The 22,054-nt window shown below is 40.0% G+C and overlaps 2 protein-coding genes across 2 annotated transcripts; both read left to right on the top strand.

Moving 5' to 3' along the window:
- Positions 1-273: 273 nt before the first annotated feature.
- On the top strand, positions 274-13,717 carry LOC108885823 (transmembrane protease serine 9). The gene is made up of 19 exons (XM_051067028.1): positions 274-414; positions 957-971; positions 1,264-1,426; positions 1,620-1,876; positions 2,055-2,194; positions 2,968-3,345; positions 4,207-4,219; positions 4,300-4,383; positions 5,258-5,272; positions 5,430-5,592; positions 5,833-6,089; positions 6,801-6,940; positions 7,260-7,641; positions 9,161-9,247; positions 9,815-9,829; positions 11,227-11,389; positions 11,543-11,805; positions 12,012-12,154; positions 12,975-13,717. Exons 1-19 carry the CDS (start codon positions 357-359, stop codon positions 13,476-13,478), a joined length of 3,240 nt encoding a protein of 1,079 aa, XP_050922985.1. The 5' UTR covers positions 274-356; the 3' UTR covers positions 13,479-13,717.
- A 1,233-nt stretch (positions 13,718-14,950) lies between these two features.
- Positions 14,951-19,009, top strand: LOC108885822 (chymotrypsinogen A). The gene is made up of 6 exons (XM_018680307.2): positions 14,951-15,103; positions 15,696-15,710; positions 16,009-16,171; positions 17,080-17,324; positions 17,505-17,632; positions 18,140-19,009. Exons 1-6 carry the CDS (start codon positions 15,046-15,048, stop codon positions 18,668-18,670), a joined length of 1,140 nt encoding a protein of 379 aa, XP_018535823.1. The 5' UTR covers positions 14,951-15,045; the 3' UTR covers positions 18,671-19,009.
- The last annotated feature ends 3,045 nt before the right edge of the window (positions 19,010-22,054 follow it).

Here is a 22,054-nt window from a genome sequence, read left to right as displayed (position 1 = left end):
TGACAGTGTTGAATTACAATTTACTGCAATAGCAAAATTCCCACTACAGGATTCATGTTCAGCTTCAAGTTTTGTTTTAGTACATGACATGAAAGTCTCCAAACCAATATCTATACAAAGTTGCTAATGGTATCCACTGTACAAGAGTGAAGCAACCAGATAAGCAGGATCAAGAGAAACGCATTTCACTAAATGTGTGTTCTCAGAATCTCATGAGGAACTTATTTTAATAATGTGGTGAAGTTCAGTTAAAGTATGAGGATGGATTGATAGATGGTGTCAAACTGTGGGTGGAGCTGAGCATAAGTGAAATATATTAAATGCTGTGAGGACAAAGTGAAGGAGTCACTGTTAACATGGCTCTCCACCAGTTTCTGTGTGGCTTCACTGTGGTGATCATTCTCTTATCCAAAGGTAAGAAAGATGGTTTTCTTTACAGTGTTACAGATTTTTCTCATTATTTGGCTCATATCAAGAAAGGAAGGAGAACAAGACTGTTCTGTGACTTGGTAACATTTATCCATCTGTTTACTGTTAAAGGGCCTGAATGGTGTATGAATACATTACACCAACTAATCTGTTGGTTTAATTTCCTTTAATTAGGAGAACAATTAAGAGAACTCTAGTGTTACAATGTTAAACATGTTCGTGCAAATTTTTTCCAGTTGTATTTGCATTTAGTCCTAGTGTTCCTCTATGTAACTGTGCTACATGCTCACTGGAGTTGACTTCTTTTGTGTATTTGTTGAGAACAATTTTGGACAGTTAATTATTGTGCTGTGGCATGCTGAGGTAAAGATGTAACAGTAACGTCAAAAGAAAATTCAAATCAGATGTGAATTTTAGTCAGTGTTTGGCTGGGGTGCAGATTTAAGTCATTTAAAAGCTATTGAGACAATTAAACCAACAGTATGTCTATGTTGCTTAATGTTTTTTCTCTCCGTTCTACGTTCCAGGTTGTCAGTCACAGGGTAAGCATCCAAGTGCAACTTTACAATCTCAAGTTTTGTTTCCTTCAGTCATCTATAGAAGATGGATAATTATATAAATAATACTGACCTCATAAGTTTCCACGTTTATAAATCAGCTTCCAAAACAACAAAGCAAAAATCAGCTGGTCTATCATGTGTAGCAATCTTGACCATATGGATGGTAAAACAAAGAAACTGATCACTTCCAAAGCCACTGACAGACCTATTGTCTAGCTGAGGTGTAAGAACATGTTCCATATACTCCATGTTTAATTCTCGTCTCTTTTGTCAGAATGTGGCAAAGCTCCCACAAACACCAGAATTGTGGGAGGTCAGAATGCGCCCCCAGGAAGTTGGCCCTGGCAGGTCATTTTGAACAAAGACAATGGAGACCTCTGTGGGGGGTCACTGATTAACGACCAGTGGGTGCTGACAGCTGCTCACTGCGTAACAGGGTGAGGACTTACTGTAGCAAGTTCTCCTTCTTAAACTTTATGTTTCTGGTTCGTTGGCACCAGGCTAGCTAAAAACTAAAAGGAAAGCAAGTGTGTGAATAACAGTTACAGTATTAACAGTTAATTAAATTACCTGGCATACAAAGCTCACTATCAACAACAGTAACCAAAAAATCATTTCTTGGTCTTCAAGGTCTCCAAACATAACGGTCATTCTGGGCCGCCACAGCCAGTCAGGTCCAAGCAACGATGAAGTGTCACTGGGTGTCTCTCAGATCATTCTCCACCCTTCATTCGGCTTCATATTCAACGACATCGCTCTGCTGGAGCTGTCGGCCTCTGTGAATTTTACTGACTACATAAGACCAGTATGCTTGGCCTCCGCAGACAGCACTTTCCACACTGGGACTAACAGCTGGGTCACTGGTTGGGGTGTTACTTTGCCTAATGGTAAGTTCACAGATTGTACAAAGAGAAACTTTGCAGTTTGTTTTTCATGACAGGTACTTCAATATGCCACGAAATGGCTTGAGGCAAATCAAATGCTGGTTTTGTTACTGTTGTTTCGTATGTTAATCTTATAAATATTTAAATCAATTAATCCTACTGTTGAAATCTCTCCAATTAGGTACTGGTTTCCCAGACATCCTACAGGAGGTTAGAGTACAAATAGTGGGAAACAATGAGTGTGGATGCGACTATGGGCCTTTCATCACAGAGGGGATGATCTGTGCTGGACCCAAAGCCGGAGGGATAGCTCCATGCCTGGTAACCACTGCTATTTGTGTATTTGCAATGTTTTGTTGACTGCCAGGGGAGAAATGTATCCTAACAATGAGAGAAAGCAGAGTAAGATTTAGTGCTTTGTTTAACTAGGCTTTGTGTCATTTTATGTATGGAGAAATTATCCTCAATGAACGTCTTCTGTCATCATTTTATTTTATTTTTTTTACACCACACATGACTGATTAACTGACAAGACAAAAAGATCAATTCTGTGGTTTCAGATCAGAGGAAGTTCTGTTCCACTGTGTAAAGGTGCATTCAAAGCAACTCCAAAGTCATTTCATTGCATGGGTGTATTTAACATAAAACATTTAATGATTGTAGTGAAGTATTTTTCTGACTAACACTCCTAATGCTAACAGTGACACACTGTATCTTTGGCCAAAAAGTATCTACATCCTTGAATCTATTGGTGGTTAGCTTGGTAGCTAACAAGCTACACCTTGTGTCCATATAAATGTATGACCTAAAAACTCCTCCCCCCCTTTTGATGTCAGGCTAAGTGTTTGTGCTATCACAGAGCTATCCACAGATTGAATGTACATGATTAACGTCAATTTATTTCACCAAGCTCATGGTGAGACATAAATAAGTATACCTCCCACAAATAATGTTCATTTCCAAGGTGTTCAGACTTTAACAAGCGTCACCAAACAACAGTGCAGGATTAATGTGTCAGGGTGGACACTACTGAGGCAGATCTAAATGATAACTATCTATCTATGTCAACAACTATCATTGCTTTCTTTCCACAGGGAGACTCAGGGGCGCCACTGGTGATCAAAGTCAATGACAGCTGGGTCCAGATTGGAGCTGCAAGTTTTCATCGAGGCTGTGCATTGGGTACTACTGGTTTCACCCGTGTGTCCTACTACGAGGAATGGATCAGCAACGTTACCGGCAGCAACAGACCAGGCTTTGTTACCTACACCTCCCCTGGAGTTGACAGTGACCTAAACTATACCTGTCCAACATCACCACCCATCACAACCACAGCCAATAACACCAACACCACCACTAGTGACGATAAGGATGGTGACAGTGTATTTGACGGTGGTGAAAAAGTGATCCACTTCTCTCACTTCACCTCACTCTGTGCTCTTGTTCTCTCTCTCTTTGTACTGGGTGGTGACGCCTGACATGAAAATGTGAAACGATGTTGAATGATGAACGGTTTAAGATTCCTGTTCCCAGATGTCTTGTTCACTGTTCGATAATGAGTCCTTCATATGATAACAGCACAAAAACATTTGTATTGTAGAATATTCATCCATCCAACCATTTTCTCCCACTTATCTGAGGTTAAGTTGTGGTGGCAGCAGAGTATTTTCTGTCTTTCTAATAAAATTTTGATGTCATCTAATCACAAATGGGATTGTTTGACTAATAAAACTGTTGATTTATCAGTTTTAAATCTGTCATCTATTAATATATGAATAAAGTTTGGTACTGGGCAGTTCCTGTGCTTTTTTTGTCTCAATTCACATAATTTTATACTCACACTTCCTATGTTGAGTGCACAAGTACAATGCTGGGATGTTGCACTCAAAATGGTCAAAAGTGGAGTGTAGAATGATAGACACTTCTTCCACACAGTGGAAAATGAAAATGGTGGCCGAGGAAAAAGGAAACATCATTGGCGCCAATTTAATGCTAACTTACAAATAACAAGCAGTAGTTGTTTAACAATGAAAACAACAACTCCTGCAATCCCACACTAACTGATGACATTTCCACAATGGTCACTTTTTACTGAAACTTTTACTTTTTTACAGAAACATTTGACTGCTGTTTGGCAACTACAAAGTCAACAATGCAGCAAGCATGGGATATAAAAACATTTAGGCTAATTCTCATACAAAGAAAACGTGTCATCTAATTGGTGCGCAGCCACATCCAAGCTGCAGAAAACCACTCGCATCAAGAAAAACGTGCTTGACTTGATGCTTGTTCACAGCACAAAGCTCTTGAATAGCTTGTAATTCCACATGCAGAGGTCAGTGAATGGTGAGGATGGCTTGATGGAGGATATATGACATTGTGGGTGGAGCTGAATGTGAAGGTGATATACTGTATTTAATGTTGAGGCCAAAGTGAGGGAGTCACTGTTAACATGGCTCTCTGTCAGTTTCTGTGTGGCTTCACTGTGGTGATCATTCTCTTATCCAAAGGTAAGAAAGATGGTTTTTCTTTACAGTGTTACAGATTTTTCTCATTATTTGGCTCATATCAAGAGAGGAAGGAGAACAAGACTGTTGAAAAATACTTTTGGTAGCATTTATCCATCTGGTTACTGTTAAAGGGCCTGAGTGGTGTATGAATACATTGCAGCAGCCACTCACTCTGCAGTTCAGGGATGTTCAAAATGATTAAAAGGGTCCAATGGGGAAAGAGGATCAAAGCATAAACACAAAGTGGAAAATCCTCCAGTGGGTCAAAGTAGTAGAATTATAGGTGGATCTTTAATTTTGCTGCTAAAATAAAAAAAGTTTTTTTCTCCTTCTCTATTCTAAACATTAAAGGACAGCAAATTAAAGGACGACAGTGATAATTTCAGTACATTTTCACATTAAAGTAGAACATCAGTAGAGTACAGAACTGAATAATTCAGAGTTTTTACATCAACATCTTTTTGATCATTGTTGCTTTTATGGTAATGTTTAGAAATTCTGACCAAATGTTGGAAAATTTCATCAGACTCAAGGCAACTGTGTAAATTAAGAAAATGTTTGTGTTAAACTTGTTCATCCTGAAGCAAATTTTTTGCACTTGGATTTTCTCAGTGTTCCTCTGTGTAACTGTGCTACACTGGACAGTTACACTGAGGAATGCTCACTGCACCTCAGTTCTTTTGTGCAATTGCTGAGAACAACAATTGTTAAAAATAAATCATCAGGTCATCTAAATTAGATGTGAATTTGAGTCAGAGTTTGGCTGAGGTGCAGATGTGTCATTTGAAAAATATTGAGACAATCTGTTAAACTTTGACATATTCTGTCTGTCTGTTTTTGCTCAACTGGTTTTTCTCTCTGTTCCAAATTCCAGGTTGTCAGTCACAGGGTAAGCAATCAACTTAACCATACTTAACTATATGGGAGGTAAAAACACAAAATAATGGATCATTTCCAAAGGCAGTGATGGATCTACTGTGTGACTGAGGTGTGAGAACCTGTTATACATACTCCATGTTTAACTTTCATCTCGTCTCTTCTGTCAGAATGTGGCAAAGCTCCCACAAACACCAGAATCGTGGGAGGTGCGGATGCACCGCCAGGATATTGGCCGTGGCAGGCCTCTTTGACTCACAACGATCAGCACTTCTGTGGAGGGTCACTGATTAACAACCAGTGGGTGCTGACAGCTGCTCACTGTGTGACATGGTAAGGACCTACTGTAGCAAGTTCTCCTTCTTAAACGTTATGTTTTTGATTTGTTTCCAATGGGCTAGCTAAAAAGTAAAAAAAAGAGCAAAAAGTTTGGGGGAAAAGGTTGAAAAAAGTTAAGGCTGTCCATCCATGGTATTTATTTTCTTGGCCTATGACAAGTATTCAGTTGATAAAAAAAACTCACTATCAACATTAGAAACCAAAAACTTTATTATATCATTTTTTGTCTTCAAGGGATATGAACTTGACAGTTCATCTGGGCCGCCACAGCCAGTCAGGTCCAAACAACAATGAAGTGTCACGGGAAGTTACTCAGATCATCATCCACCAATCGTACAAGTTCCCAGAAAACGACATCGCTCTGCTGGAGCTGGCGGCCCCTGTGAATTTCACTGACTACATAAGACCAGTATGCTTGGCCTCAGCAGACAGCACTTTCCACACTGGGACTAACAGCTGGATCACTGGTTGGGGTGATACCAAGTCTAATGGTAAGTTCACAGATTGTACAAAGAGAAAAATGCAGTCATTTAATGCTGTCCACTAGCTGCCCCTTCTGGGTGTGTTTTGAAAAAACCTCTAGTGTCTCTACACAGCCCTGGCTCTAGAATTGGGATATAAATGAATGATTCCAGCCAATCATGGCATTTGTGCTCATGCTCAGGAGGTGGGAGGGTATCAAGGGGGCAGTGGGAGCAGAACACCACAGAACAGAGATGGGGTAATGACAGACAAATACCCCAAGAGGAAACGGACATAACAACCAACCTAAGTGCTCCATCGTTTGCTCTGTATTGTCAAGTTTGTCCATACACTGTTTGCAAAGGCTTTTATAGACACAAAGATCTGGAAAACAGTTACTATCACTGTGGGACTGATGCATAATTTGAAGTGCTATGCCAGCTACCTCCCTTGTTAGCTAAGACACAAATCTACAGGCCTGTCTTCGCTCACTGTTCTGGAAAAACTAAACCACACTAGTTTTTACTCCACTGTGTTGTAGAAGCTGTGTTTGTGTGAACATTGTTCCTTTGATGACGTTTTATATTACACTTGTTTAAACTTTAAAAAAGTGGACACACTCGAGTCCGCCATCTTGCTCTGCCTTTAAGTCAAATGCTGATTTTGTTATTGCTGTTTTATTTTGTACATTTATCTCAATTAATTGAATTCATTTATGTATGTGAAATCTCCCCAATTAGGTACCACTTTCCCAGACATCCTACAGGAGGTAGAAGTACCTGTAGTGGGAAACAATGAGTGCCAATGTTACTACGGGACTATCATCACGAAGAACGTGATCTGTCTTGGGCCCAAAGCCGGAGGGAAAGGTGCATGTCAGGTAACCACCACTATTTGTGTATTTGTAATGCTTTGTTGACTGTCAAGGAAGAAATGTATCCTAACAGCGTTAAGAGAAAGCAGGGAAAGATATGAATAGCAGGGTTCTCCCTAAATCTGTGGAAGACTCAGGTGCACATATTTGGTGGGGAGTCAGTCAGTGCATCAGTCCATCCTACATTCACTAAAGTAGAAAACCTACACACTAAGCTCATACCTAAGCTCTTACCAGACAGCGTCAACAGGGTGGATGCTTCTGAGGCAGCTCTAAACGATAACCTCTGTCTGTCTCAACAAATATCATTAATTTATTTCCACAGGGAGACTCAGGGGGACCAATGGTGACCAAACTTGATGATAGCTGGGTCCAGGGTGGAATTGCAAGTTTTACTTATGAAGGCTGTGCCCAGCCCAACTTTCCTTCAGGTTACGCCCGTGTGTCTGAGTACGAGGAATGGATCAGCAACATCACCGGCAGTAACAGACCAGGCTTTGTTACCTACACCTCCCCTGGAGTTGACAGTGACCTAAACTATACCTGTTCAACATCACCACCCACCACTACAGCCACTAATACCATTGCCACCACCACTAGTGATGATAAGGATGGTGACAGTGTATTTGACAGTGGTGAAAATGTGATCCACTTCTCTCACTTCACCTCACTCTGTGTTCTCGTTCTCTCTCTCTTTGTACTGGCTGGTGACGCCTGACATGAAAATGTGAAACAATGAACGGTTTAAGATTCTTGTTCCTGTTTGATAATGAGTCCTCTTCATATGATAACAGCACAAAAACATTTTTATTGTGGAATATTCATCCATCTAACCATGTTCTTCCACTTCTGAGGTTTGGTTGTGGTGGCAGTATTTTCTGTTTTTATAATTAAATCGTAATGTAATCTAATCACAAATGGGAGTGTTTGACTAATTCATCTTCACATAAAACTGTTGAATTGTCATTTATAAATCTGTATTCCATTAATATATGAATAAAGTTTGGTACTGGGCAGGCTGCTTACAGTGAGTTTATCTGTGCTTTTATGTCTCAATTCACATTATTTCATACTCACACTTACTGTTTTGAGTGCATAAGAACATTAACACTGACAAGTATGGCAACAAACGATGGACAATTCTTCCCCTCAATGGTCGCCATCTTGCGTATGTAGTGGAAAATGAAAATGTGGGCAATGGAAAAGCACAGCGTAAAAACAAACGGAAAGTTCAAAGGTACTACAGTAGAGCATAGATTTCTCACACTATTAAATTAGAGCGTGATTTCAGGCCAACCACAGTCCTGGGAAGAGCTGATCAGCCAAAATAAGAGAAAACACCATTGAGCGCTGCTGGTTGGCAACTGCTGGTTGGCAACTGCAAAACTGGGTTTCTGTCAATCACATACCAAGTGCAGGTATTAAAAACAGTGTGATAAGTTACCTATAACTTAGCAGAAGAAAAAAGCTGCTGACGTATTATTTCTCCACCCCTCAAGAGTTGTTCAAACTTGGATCATAGTCTATACACTCATTTGTTTCTCATACAAAGACAACATGAGTCACCTGGAGCTCAAACCTCTGCGGTTCATTCTCAGACAAGACTGACAAAGAAAACTCATTACAAAACAAAAAAGGAAATCCAGAGTCCAGGTGCAGACTGAACTTACAGGTCAGTTGTGTTTTTGCACTTTAAGCCTTAGTGTAACTATTTTACCTTAAACAGCAATCAGCTGTTAAATGACAATGCCAAATTTCATGATGTAATCACGAAGATACATAGGATCTCTTAAAACCAATATCTATCCAAAGGCCATGAAGTTGCTAATGGTACTCACTGTACATGAGTGAAGCAACATGATTAGCTGTCATCTTTCCTGTCTTTGGGAAGTAGTGAGAACTGATTCTGTTACATGCTTGTGTGAGAAATTTCACTTCATGTTATTTAACAGTCACATGTTGCAGGACTGTTGTATAAGACTGCTTTAGTGTTTGATTAGTGTGGGTGCACCTTATTAGTGCACAGCTATGTCCAAGCTGCGAAAAACCACAAGCATCAAGAAAAACATGTTTGACTTGATGCACAGTCTCGATAGGAAACTCACAAGGAACTTACCTAAAAACTTTAGGTACATTCTGTGAGCAGGTATGAAAGTATGAGGATGGTTTGATAGATGGAATGACACTGTGGGTGGAGCTGAACGTAAGTATGATGCATTTACTGTTGAGAAGAAAGTAAAGGAGTCACTGTTAACATGGCGCTCTGTCAGTTTCTGTGTGGCTTCACTGTGGTGATCATTCTCTTATCCAAAGGTAAAAAAGATGTTTTGTTGTTGTTTGATGTTGCAGATTTTTCTCATTATTTAGCTCATATCGAGAGAGGAAGGAGAACAAGACAGTTCTCTGACTTGTCTGCATTTGGGTTGACAACTGCTCAAGTAAAAGTACAAAAAGTAATTTGCCCTTAAAATTACAGAGCAAATATTTCATCAAATATTTACTAAGTGAAAGCAGAGTGACTGATATTATATTGTCATTAAAACAGTGACTTAAGTATTACTATAGAGTGCTTGTATTTGGATTTTCTCTGAGTGTCCCTCTGTATAACTGTGATACACTGGACAGTTACACTGAGGAATGCTCACTGGACCTCATTTCTTTTGTGCATTTGCTGAGAACAATTTTGAGCAGTAAATATTTTGAAAAAGAAGATGTAACAGTAATGTCAAAAATAAATCATCAGGTGATGTGATGTGAATTTGAGTCAGAGTTTGAAGTGCAGATGTGTCATTGAAGAAATACTAGGACAATTTAAAAACTTATTAAGCATATTCTGTCTGTGTTTACTTAATTTATTTTTCTCTGTGTTCTAAATTCCAGGTTGTCAGTCACAGGGTAAGCATCCAAGTGCAACTTTACAGTCTCTTCAAGTTTCAGGTTTTGTTTCCTTCAGTCATCTATAGAAATGGATTATATAAACAGCATTGACCTTATACATTTCATGCTTGTAAATCATCCATCCATCCGTTATCTATACTGCTTATCCGTTAAGGGTCACAGGGGGGCTGGAGCCTATCCCAGCTGTCAATGGGCGAGAGGAGGGGTACACCCTGTACGGATCACTAGTCAATCGCAGGACCAACACATACAGACAAACAACCAATCACACTCACATTCACACCTACGGGCAATTTAGAGTCTTTAGAACCTTCTTGCCGCCTTAGTGACAGTGTTGATTTACTGCAATAACATAGACATATTTGCCCAGTCTTACACATTGAGTGCGTGTGGTCAAGAAGTCCAAAACCCAGTTACAGAGTGGGTAAGTGAGACCAAGGTCCTGTAGTTCCTGAGTGTGAGTTTATTTGGGAGGATTGTATTGAAGGCGTAGCTATAGTCAATGAAAAGCATCCTTGCATATGCACTCCTGTGCTCAAGGTTCCCCAACACGGTGTGCAAAACAAGAGATGTGGTATCCTCTGTTGATCTGTTCTCCCTATAGGCGAATTGATGTGGGTCGAATGAGGCTGGTGTGATCCTCCTGATGTGTCTCAACACCAGTCTCTCCAGGCATTTGGCAGGTAGAGGGATGAGTGCCACAGGTCTATAGAGGTCTATATAGAGGTTGAAGATGTGAGTGAACACGTCTGTGAGTTCGTCAGCGCAGCCTCTGAGTACTCGGCCCAGGACTCCATCAGGGTCAGGCGCTTTACTGGGGTTGATCCTCCGAAGGCAGCATTGGACTTCATGGGGGCTCAGGATGGGGGCAGGGTCGTTAGTGGGAAAGGGCTGCATCACCTGGTCTGTGTTGTTCCTGTTGAACCAGGTGTAGAACAGGTTCAAGTCCTCAGCCAGAGCAGTGCTGCTGTTGGGGGAAGATGTTGTTCCTTTGTAATCCGTAAGCACACGGACTCTGTCCCATACCTGACGGGTTGGATGAGTTGGTGAAGTGGGAACCGACTCACTGGGTGAAGTTGAATTTGGCATGTCTGATACCCCTCTTTAACTCCCTCCTAGCTGTGCTGTAAGCGGCTGTATCACAAGCTTTGATTAAATTCCGCACATCATGCATCATTCACAGTTTCTGGTTGGGGAATACACGGATCAGTCTTGTGCTGGTAACACTGTCCACACAGTAATTAATGTAGTTTGTTTTTAGTGGCATAAACTTAACCATACCCTGACTATATGGGTGGTAAAAAAAAAGAAAAGGATCATTTTCAAACACACTGACATACCTATTGTCTAACTGAGGTGTAAGAACCATGTTTAACTCTTGTCTCTTCTGTCAGATTGCGGCAAAGCTCCCACAAATACCAGAATCGTTGGAGGTCAGGATGCGCCCCCAGGAAGTTGGCCCTGGCAGGTCACTTTGATTGAAGACAATGAGCACTTCTGTGGGGGGTCACTGATTAACAACCAGTGGGTGCTGACAGCTGCTCACTGTGTAAGAGGGTGAGGACTTACTCTAGCAAGTTCTCCTTTACAAACTGTGTGTTTTTGGGTTGTTGGCAATAGGCTAGCTAAAATGTAAAAAGAGAAAACAGTTTGCCAGAAATAAGGAAAAATAAAGGCTACTCATCTATGGTATTTTATTTTGTCTTCAAGGTCTCCAAGTGTAACAGTTTATCTGGGCCGCCACAGCCAGTCAGGTCCAAACAACAATGAAGTGTCACGAGGAGTCACTAAGATCATTCTCCACCCTTTATATGACTTCCTGAGCAACAACAACGACATAGCTTTGCTGAAGCTGTCGGCCTCTGTGAATTTTACTGACTACATAAGACCAGTATGCTTGGCCTCAGCAAACAGCACTTTCCACACTGGGACTAACAGCTGGGTCACTGGTTGGGGTGTTACTTTGCCTGATGGTAAGTTCACAGATTGTACAAAGAGAAACTTTGCAGTTTGTTTTTCATAAAAAGTATTTCTAAGTGCCACAACACCTTCAGATGTGATCTGTTAAAGGGGCTTGAGTCAGGTCAAATGCTGGTTTGATTATTGTTTTATTCTAAACAATAATCTAATTTTAATTAACTGAATTGATTAATCATATCTTTGAAATCTCTCCAACTAGGTTCCACTTTCCCAGACATCCTACAGGAGGTTAAAGTACCAATAGTGGGAAACAACGAGTGCCAGTGCTATCACAAGAAATATTTCATCACAGAGAGCATGATCTGTGCTGGGCTCAAAGCTGGAGGCAAAGATTCATGCCAGGTGACCAACACTACTTGTGTATTTGTGTATTTTGTGTATTTGTAATGTTTGTTGACCACCAGGGGGACAAAAGTATCCTAACGGAGAGGTAAGAGAAAGCAGGTTAAGATATACACAGAGGAGCATCCTGAAAAAATGTACTTCCCTTTCCAGTTTCAGCTACAAGACAGATTTTACATGTTTATCTGTTGCAAAAAGAACAACAATAAAAATCATACTTAACATTCCTAAAACGTGCAAAATTACATGGAATTACATGGACCTGGAAGTCATGCACATTTCTACCAGTGTGTCCGTAACCCCTTTTATACAGCCTGTTCAAGGTGGGTATCTTGCACTTTTTTCCATCTCACTGTTCTGTGTAAAAGGTACAACGGTCTTAACACTAATAAAATATGATCTCCGTGTAAAAGTTGTAAAATTTTGCAAATACTCAAACTGTAATCTGTAACTTGTAATTTGTTTGAAATCTAGTTTTATCAGTGCATCAGTACATTTGGTGTAGTTTGCCTACTGCTACATAACCAAATTAGAAAACCTCTCATGGTTTGTCCCAGTTATTTTGTCACTGAAAATATTGTTTTTGGATGTGTTTATTCCATGTATCTGTTACTTTTTCCTTGCAAGACCTTTTACCTCTGCAAAAATTTCAAGCAGCAACGTAACACCATGAACAATTGTACTTACTACGTTCGAATGACATGAAACTTTGACGAGTGTTACCAAACAGCATTACAGGATTCATGCATCAGCAGGGTGGATGCTTCTGAGGCAGCTCTAAATGATAACCTCTGTCTGTCTCAACAACTTCTTTCCACAGGGAGACTCAGGGGGACCACTGGTGACCAAACTTGATGACAGTTGGGTCCAGAGTGGAGTTGTGAGTTTTGGTGAAGGCTGCGCCGTGCCTAATATTCCTGGAGTTTACACCCGTGTGTCCAAGTACGAGGAATGGATCAGAAAAAACATTGGCACCAACAGAGCTGGCTTTGTTACGTTCAAGTCCCCTGGAGTTGACAGCGACCTAAACTTCACCTGTTCAACATCACCACCTGCTACAACCACCACTACCACCTACACAACTGCTCCCACCAACACAGCCACTACCACTGAGACCACCACTACCACCAACGCAGCCAATACTACTATCACCGACACCACTCTCACCAATACAGCCACAACTACCGCCATCACCACCACCACTAGTGACAATAAGGGCGGTGACAGTGTATTTGACGGTGGTGAAAATGTGATCCACTTCTCTCACTTCACCTCACTCTGTGCTCTTATTCTCTCTCTCTTTGTACTGGCTGGTGATGCCTAAAATGAAAATGTGAAACGAACGGTTTAAAATTCTTGTTCCCAAATGTCTCAGTTGACTGTTTGATAATGAGTCCTCTCTGTATGATAACAGCACAAAAACATTTTCATTGTAGAGTCTGTCCATCCATCCAACCATTTTCTTCCACTTATCTGAAATTAAGTTGTAGCAGAGTATTTTCTGTTTTTCTAATAAATTGTGATCTAACTTAATTACAAATGGGATTGTTTGACTAACTTGACTTCAAATAAAAAACTGTGTTGAATTGTCAGTTTTAAATTTGTATTATATCAATATATGTATAAAGTTTGGTACTGGGCAGGCTGCTAACAGTGTGTGCATCTGAGTGTTTTTGGTCTCAATTCACATTATTTCATACTCACGCTATGCTGAGTGCACAAGTACATTCATACTGATAAGTATGGCAACATGCAGTTCACTATAAATGCCAGAATATTGCAGTGTGGAACAATAGGCGCTTCTTCCCCTCAATGGTCCCCATCTTGGCTACGCAGTGAAAAATGAAAATGGTGGCTGAGGAAGGAGGAAACATCACTGGCGCAAATTTAATGCTAACCGGTAAAGTCACCTTTTATTGATGAGATTGGTGTCACATTTCTAACAGTGAACTTTCTCAGTATAAGAATTCAAAGTTACGGGGTCCAACCACACTGGACACACTCTATAAACTCTAAAACACAACATGCACCACTGCTTACTTTAAGTCTCCACATGCTGCAGAGCAAGAAACATTTAACAAACATTTCTGACTGTCAATCACATAAAACAAACCCAGCAGAGGAAAATGTGTTGCAATATTGTTTCTCCACCCCTCAGAGTTGTTCAAACTTGGATCATAGTCTATACAGTCCATTGTTTCCCATACAAACACAACATAAGTCACCTGGAGCTCAAACCTCAGTGGTTCATTCTCAGAGAGAATCTAAAGTCCAGAAAGTTGCACAGGAGCAGATCATGACTGTTAACTCACAGTTCAGTTCACTGACAACACAAGTCCTCCCTGCTAGTGATTCTGTTACACTATGATTTAGCATTTACCACAATACCATCATCTGCATTTGTGGTTACATGGTTACATCACCAAAGTTGTGTTTTAGTTTAGGATGTGAAGCTCATAAAACCAATATCTATCCAAAGGCCATGATGTTGCTACTGGTACCCACTGTACAAGAGCGAAGCAACTTGATAAGCAGCTGTCTTTTCAGTCTTTGAAAAGTAATGAAAACTGATTCAGTTACTGCTGGTGGGGGAAAATTTCACTTAACATTCACTTACTGCAGGACTGTTGTATAAAAGTGCATTAGTGTTGGCTATAGTTACCTAATAAACTGCCATACCTTATTGTTGTGCAACTACACGGATGCTTCAGAAGACCACAGGTATCAAGAAAAACATGTTTGACTGCATGCATGTCCCTAAAAGAAGCTCATGAAGAATTGTATTAATGTCATGTGAAGAGTTCAGTGACGTATGGATTGATAGATGGTATGTAACTGTGGGTGATATACATTTAATACTCTGAGGACAAAGTGAAGGAGTCACTGTTAACATGGCTCTCCACCAGTTTCTGTGTGGCTTCACTGTGGTGATCATTCTCTTATCCAAAGGTAAGAAAGATGGTTTTTCTTTAGACTGTTGCAGATTTTTCTCATTATTTGGCTCATGTCAAGAAAGGAAGGAGAACAAGACAGTTCTCTGACTTGTCTGCATTTGGGTTGACAACTGCACGAGTAAAAGTAAATAAACTTGGTAAAATTTATCCATCTAGTTACTGTGAAAGGGCCCAATTGGCATATAAATATATTACACCACAGTTAAATCGTTCCCCATCAACCCTTTACATAACCTTATGAGACATCAAAACAATGCCTGTTTTCTTTGGAACATTCAGTATTAGGAAAATATGAACATCCTTTGGGTCATTATATGGTAATGTTCATAAAGTCTGACCAAATGCTTCAAATGTCATTAGTATTTTGTCGACTGAGCTACAGTGTTAAAATTTTACACTTGTTCATGTTGGAGAAAAGTTTTTTCCCATTGTATTTGCATTTTCTCTGAGTGTTCCTCTGTGTAACTGTGCTACATTCTCATTGGACCTTAGTTCTTTTGTACATTTGCTGGGAACAATTTTGAATTTATCAAACATATTCTGTCTGTGTTTGCTTAACATATTTTTCTCTCTGTTCTAAACTTCAGGTTGTCAGTCACAGGGTAAGCATCCAAACGTTACAATCTCTTCAAGTTTCAGGTTTTGTTTCCCTCAGGCATCTATAGAGAATGTATCATATAAACAGAACTGACCTAATATATTTCATGTTTATAGATCAGCTTCCAGATGAACAAAGCAATAATCAGCTGGTTTAGTGATCATTTGTGGCAACAATAAATAATAATAACCCCATGTGAACATGGACTTTTTTTTTTTTTTCATTTCAATAGGCACTGACAGAGCCACTGTGTAACTGAAGTCCCATATAATGTTTAATTCTCATCTCGTCTCTTCTGTCAGACTGCGGCAAAGCTCCCAAAAACACTGGAATTGTGGGAGGTGGAGATGCCTCCCCAGGAAGTTGGCCCTGGCAGGCCGAATTGAGAGAAGATGGTAAATACATCTGTGTGGGGTCACTGATTAACGACCAGTGGGTGCTGACAGCTGCTTACTGCATAACAGGGTGAGGACTTACTGTAGTAAGATGTCGTTTATAAACTTTGGTTTGTTGGCAGCAGGACATGCTAGAGTAACACAGACTGGTATATAGATGATTGCTTTATCTTAGTAAAGAATCATCTGGGTTTTATTGAAGTAAGAACATTTTTCCTTTGAGAAAATCTAATTCACATATACAGGCCAGCAGTGTTGTCTCTTTCAATTCTTTTCTCAAGGAAGTGAAAACGCACTTTTGATGTATTTGACAAAACCCATCCAACACGTTTCTTCAGGTGACCTGTCAACATAGTTGTAGCTAATAATTATGGCTCCTGTGCACAGCAAGCAGCTCCACCATCCACATTCCAACTGTGACACACCAGTACAGTATGTTTATGTATCTACAACCAAAAGCAGTGCACAGCACTAACATGCACAACCGGAAAAGACAAGAAGATCCAGTTTTAATCAAACACAATCTACTGATTTAAATTTATTTGGTAAGAAACAGATTAACTGAGTGCAAGATCTGGACCTTGGTGGCAATGATACATAATATGCAAGTTTTCACATTGTGATCATATCTCAGCCAGCATACAGTCCATATAGACAGACCATATCCTGCGGGAATAATTTAACATTTTGTGGAAAATGTGCTGGACTATAACTCATTACTGTTGCCAGTATGTATTTCCTAAATTGTTGAACCAAGTTGAAAGGTCACCGAACTTCACTGGCAAAAGCTACAAGCAGTAGAGAAAGCTAGCTAAAAAATAAAAAAGCAAAACGTTTGAAAAAAAAAGTACAGAAAAATAAAGGCTGTAAATTGGGCCTACAGTATTACCACTTAAATTCACTGGTATTCAGTTGATACTAGGCTCATTATCAACAGTAGAAACCAAAAAAATTACTCTTTCATTTTTTGTCCTCGAGGGCTCGGAACTTAACAGTTCATCTGGGCCGCCACAACCAGTCAGCTCCAAACAACAATGAAGTGTCACGGGGAGTTGCTGAGACGGTTCGCCACCCTTTATACAGCTTTTTAAAGAACGACATCGCTCTGCTGAAGCTGTCGGCCTCTGTGAATTTTACTGACTACATAAGACCAGTATGCTTGGCCTCAGAAAACAGCACTTTCCACACTGGGACTAACACCTGGATCACTGGTTGGCCCTACGGTAAGTTCATATATTGTACAATTAAGGAGAAATATTGCAGTTTGTTTTTCATTACAAGAACTTAAATGTGCCATGGTGCCTACAGTTGTGATCTGTTAAACTGGCTTTGTTTTATTCTTTATTTTATACATTAATCTTAATTACTTAAATTAATTATTCTCATCTTTAAAATCTCTCCAGGTACTTCCACAAACATCCTACAGCAGGTCAACACATCAATAGTGGGAAACAATCAGTGCAGATGCTACTACAAGACTACAATCACAGAGAGCATCATCTGTGCTGTAGCCAAACCTAATGGATGTCAGGTAACCACTGCTATTTGTGTGTTTTGTGTATTTGTAATGTTTTGTTGACTGCCAGGGGAGAAATGTATCCTAACAAAGGTGAGAGAAAGTAAGGTAGATATAAGCAGAATAGAAGGGTTTTCCTTTAATTGGTGGAAGACTTAGGTGCACGCATTTGGTGGGGTGTTTGGGGGTCCTCCCCCAATAAAATTTTACATTTTCTAATTTAAAATATGCAGTTTGGTTCAGGGTAAACAAGCAAAGGTGGCGTGATCAAGGGTTTCTTAACATTAATATGAGATGATGTCTGAGTAAAAGGGGCTTTTGTCTCCCTGAAACTATTGTCAAGTTTGGCCATTCAAAACATCATTACCTACCACTAGTGCTCAAAATTAAAATAATGTTCTATATGTTTATTTCCAAACTTTAACAAGTGGATTTGTGTGTCAGCAGGGTGGACGCTTATGAGGCAGCTCTAAATGATAACCTCTGGCTGTCTAAACAAATATCATTACTTTTTTTCCACAGACTGTCCCAGGGGGACCACTGGTGATCAAAATTAATGATAGCTGGGTCCAGGTTGGAATTTTGTCTGTAGAAATCAGCTGTGTCATCCCTAACTTTCCTGGTATTTACACCCGTGTGTCCCAGTATGAGGAATGGATCAGCAACGTCACCAGCAGCAACAGACCAGGCTTTGTTATCTACACCTCCCCTGGAGTTGACAGCGACCTAAACTATACCTGTCCAACATCACCACCCATCACAACCACCACCACCACAGCCACTAACACCGACACAACTGCTACCACCACCACAGCCACTAACACTGACACAACTGCTACCACCACTACAGCCACTAACACCATCACTACAGCCACTAACACCGACACAACTGCTACCACCACCACAGCCACTAATACCATTGCCACCACCACTAGTGATGATAAGGGCGGTGACAGCGTATTTGACGGTGGTGAAAAAGTGATCCACTTCTCTCACTTCACCTCACTCTGTGCTCTTGTTCTCTCTCTCTTTGTACTGGCTGGTGACGCCTGACATGAAAATGTGAAACGATGAACGGTTTAAGATTCTTGTTCCCAAATGTCTCGTTGACTGTTTGATAATGAGTCCTCTTCATATGATAACAGCACAAAAACATTTGTATTGTAGAATATCCATCTATATAACCATGTTCTTCCACTTATCTGAGGTTTGGTTGTGGTGGTGGCGGCAGAGTATTTTCTGTTTTACATATTAAATTCTGATGTCATCTAATCACAAATGGGATTGTTTGACTAAATTGTCTTCACATTAAACTGTTGAATTGTCAGTTTTAAATCTGTATTCTATTAATATATGAATAAAGCTTGGTACTGGGCAGGCTGCTTACAGTGAGTTTATCAGAGCGTTTTGTCTGACAACAGTTCTATCTAGATAAAGCACATTGTAAAACAAAAATAATGCGCTGAAAGATGCTAAAATGCTCTGTAGAGCTAAGGGGGACTGCAGTAAAGTTAATAAAAGCATGTGGCAGATATATTGGCAGGTGACAATCACAGTCATATATGTTTGGATCATCATTTCCAATGACTGCACAATGGCTGTGTTTGATCTGAGACAACATTACCCTGTTGTATACTCTGTACACATTGTACTGCATGGAAATGTACTAACCGAAATATCCAATTTGAGACACAGTAGTCATTTGATTCATTTTTATTTTAAAAATATTGATTAGTGCAACACACATATAAACACACTTGCTAACTAATTTTTCCTAAAACGTGCATCACTACAGAGAAATGTGGCCAAATCAAAGTATAAAATCTAGCAGGTCTTATGTAAGAGACGGAAAATTCCCTATAGTTAGATTCCAAATGTGGTTATTATGTGTGTGTCAAATGTCATCTCCCCTTCTGTCACGTCTGTGTCAGCACATCACTTTGTGTATCACATTGTCCTTACATGCCCTTCAAGGTTCACAAACTCACTCCAAAATGAAATTGGGCCATAAGCACCTTATGCTTCACTTCCTCTCACTTTTTCTAAATTTGAATTTTCAAATATTCAGACATGAATGCAACAACTGTCCCAAGCAGGACACTGTAGCTAATATGACAAACACACACTCCAATAAGTACTGGATGATTGGAAAACTAACTAGCAAGCAGCCTTTTGCAGCTGTGGTGCTGTGGTTTTATTATTTTAGTCTCTGTGAAAGTTGCGTTTTTGGACTTCTCACACTGTGGCTCACAGAACACAAAGATGACAGAGGGCAGAAGTCACCCTCCTGAAAATAAAGCTGATTTCTCTCTCTGATATAGAAGCAGTTTGTTTCTGTTTCTCCTCTTTTTGTCTGTTTTTTAGGGAGCAACATTAATCATTTTGATTGTACTGAAACTTATTTCCACCAGCATCTTTTTCAACCAGTCCAGAGCGCCAGGAATGAAACATTATTAAAATAGTGTTTCTGCTATTGTTTTCCATTTTTATTACTTTCCAGCACCTTTTAATGTTTTCTTATTTAATCTGTCTCATTTATTTCTTATCTGTACTTCATGCACTTTACTGATCAGAGAAGAGAAAATTGGACAAAAAGAATACGCATCTAAAATATTCACAACACTGACCTTGTAAGGAAGTCAGACAAGAGAGGCTAATTAAGAGAGAACATTGACTCATAAGTAACATTTAACAAGAACACAGAGAGACCGAGAGGGAATGACCAGCACAAGAGCCTGCATGTGTGATGGTCTTATACCTTTGTACAAAGGTTTCTCAGATGGTCACTGGCACTTTTATGTCAAACGACGAGGAAATGAGCATAAATGTCTGCAGTCATGAAATACTGTCTATTCTACCTTCACCACAGTAGGAAATACCCACAAAATTAACCTGTGCAGCATAAAAGATTCTGTTCATATTCCTCAAAGCAGACGGTCAGTTCATAACAGACAAAAAATCTTACCTGAGCACTTGTGTTGACAAAAACCAGTAGATGCCATCAGTTAAGAGATGTGCACATCACATCTAAAAACAAAAAATAAAGAAAAAAAGACACATCAGTGTACATAAAGACCAAAACACCAGCAAACAGTGGTCTGCAACAGGGCTAAAATACCAGTCCAGTACTAGACAGAAACAAGGCTAAGATACCAGCCAATAATGGAAAAAGCCAGGACTAAAACAAGACAAAAAATGTTACTGAAACAGGGTTAAAACCCGTAAATATTGGACCAAACCTGAGCTAAAACATTAGTGAATAAGAGCTGAAAGGTTAAATAGTTGTGAATATTGGACTACAACAACAAAAACACCAATAAATATCAACATTCAACCAAACCAGAGTGAATAATGGACAGAAACACTGAGAACTGGGCCAAAACACAAACCAATGAATACTGGGCTGAACACCAGCAAACACTGCACTGAAACAAGAGTGAATAACGTACTGGAAAAGGACTAAAACACTGGGATATTTAATAAGTCAAGGGCTTACAGGCAGATAGGTGGACAAGATGGCCGGCAGGTATGCAGGGAATCACACAACAGGAGAAAACACACAATGATAGCAGGAAACCAGGAAAACACACAGGTGTGTAGGTAGGTGTGAGGAGTCATGTGACTGGGACAGGAAGGAGAGTAGGGGACATCTAGTGGCTTAATGGAAAAATGACATGAGACAGAGGCAGAATTGTTAAAATGAAAATTAAAACAGGGCTTAAAACCAGTGAAAACCAGCCTTAAATAAGGGGTAAAAAGATTAAAGAGATAAAATATGAGTCAATATTAGAGCAAATCAGGGCTAAAACAACAAAACTAGACTAAAACATCAGTGAATATAGGGCTTATCAGGGCTAAAATAAGCTTGGTTATTTGCAGCTCTGTCTCAGTACTGACTCACTGTCGGTGTGTAATGACTCACAGTGAAGTTAAGGTGCTGCCATTGTTAGTGAGCTTCTGTTGAACTTCATCACTGTTATACAACATTATATGAGAAGTCATCATCATCAAGCTTTCTGGGTGCTTTATCCTCAAATTAATCCTCAGGTGCAGGCACCCACTGGTAGCAGTGGTACACTGAGTGCCATTTTGTTTTCTGACATAGCAGCAACAGGTGGATATTAGTGACAGTAGCAGCCGAGGCAGAACTTGCTCTTGAAGGAGCATGAGTTATAGTGGCAGTGGTAGTATCTGCAGCAGCCAGAATACCAGCTGTAGAGTCATTCAGACTTTCCTTTTCCCACAACTCCCCCTCTAGAAATGTCACCTGAACATTGAATGTAGACAGCAGCTTTGTTTCTGAGCTTCCTCTGAGTTTCCTACTCTTCTCCTGGGCTCAATAAAAATGCTGCCTTGAGCATGACTAAGCACAGAGTCACTGTTGTAGCTTGTTGTGTGAGTGCATGCATTTCTGTCTTTTGCACTGAGTAAATGGTG

Source organism: Lates calcarifer, unplaced genomic scaffold (assembly GCF_001640805.2).
Source record: "Lates calcarifer isolate ASB-BC8 unplaced genomic scaffold, TLL_Latcal_v3 _unitig_1034_quiver_1184, whole genome shotgun sequence".
Lineage (NCBI taxonomy): Eukaryota > Metazoa > Chordata > Actinopteri > Centropomidae > Lates > Lates calcarifer.
This window is presented reverse-complemented; position numbering and strand designations above follow the sequence as displayed.

Coding starts and splice junctions, on each gene's coding strand:
- LOC108885823 (XM_051067028.1), top strand. CDS start 357: ATGGCTCTCCACCAGTTTCTGTGTGGCTTCACTGTGGTGATCATTCTC. Junction 7,642..9,160: donor CTCTCTCTTTGTACTGGCTG/GTGACGCCTGAC, acceptor GCATTTACTGTT/GAGAAGAAAGTAAAGGAGTC. Junction 11,390..11,542: donor GCTGCTCACTGTGTAAGAGG/GTGAGGACTTAC, acceptor TTTGTCTTCAAG/GTCTCCAAGTGTAACAGTTT.
- LOC108885822 (XM_018680307.2), top strand. CDS start 15,046: ATGGCTCTCCACCAGTTTCTGTGTGGCTTCACTGTGGTGATCATTCTC. Junction 16,172..17,079: donor GCTGCTTACTGCATAACAGG/GTGAGGACTTAC, acceptor TTTGTCCTCGAG/GGCTCGGAACTTAACAGTTC. Junction 17,325..17,504: donor GATCACTGGTTGGCCCTACG/GTAAGTTCATAT, acceptor AAATCTCTCCAG/GTACTTCCACAAACATCCTA.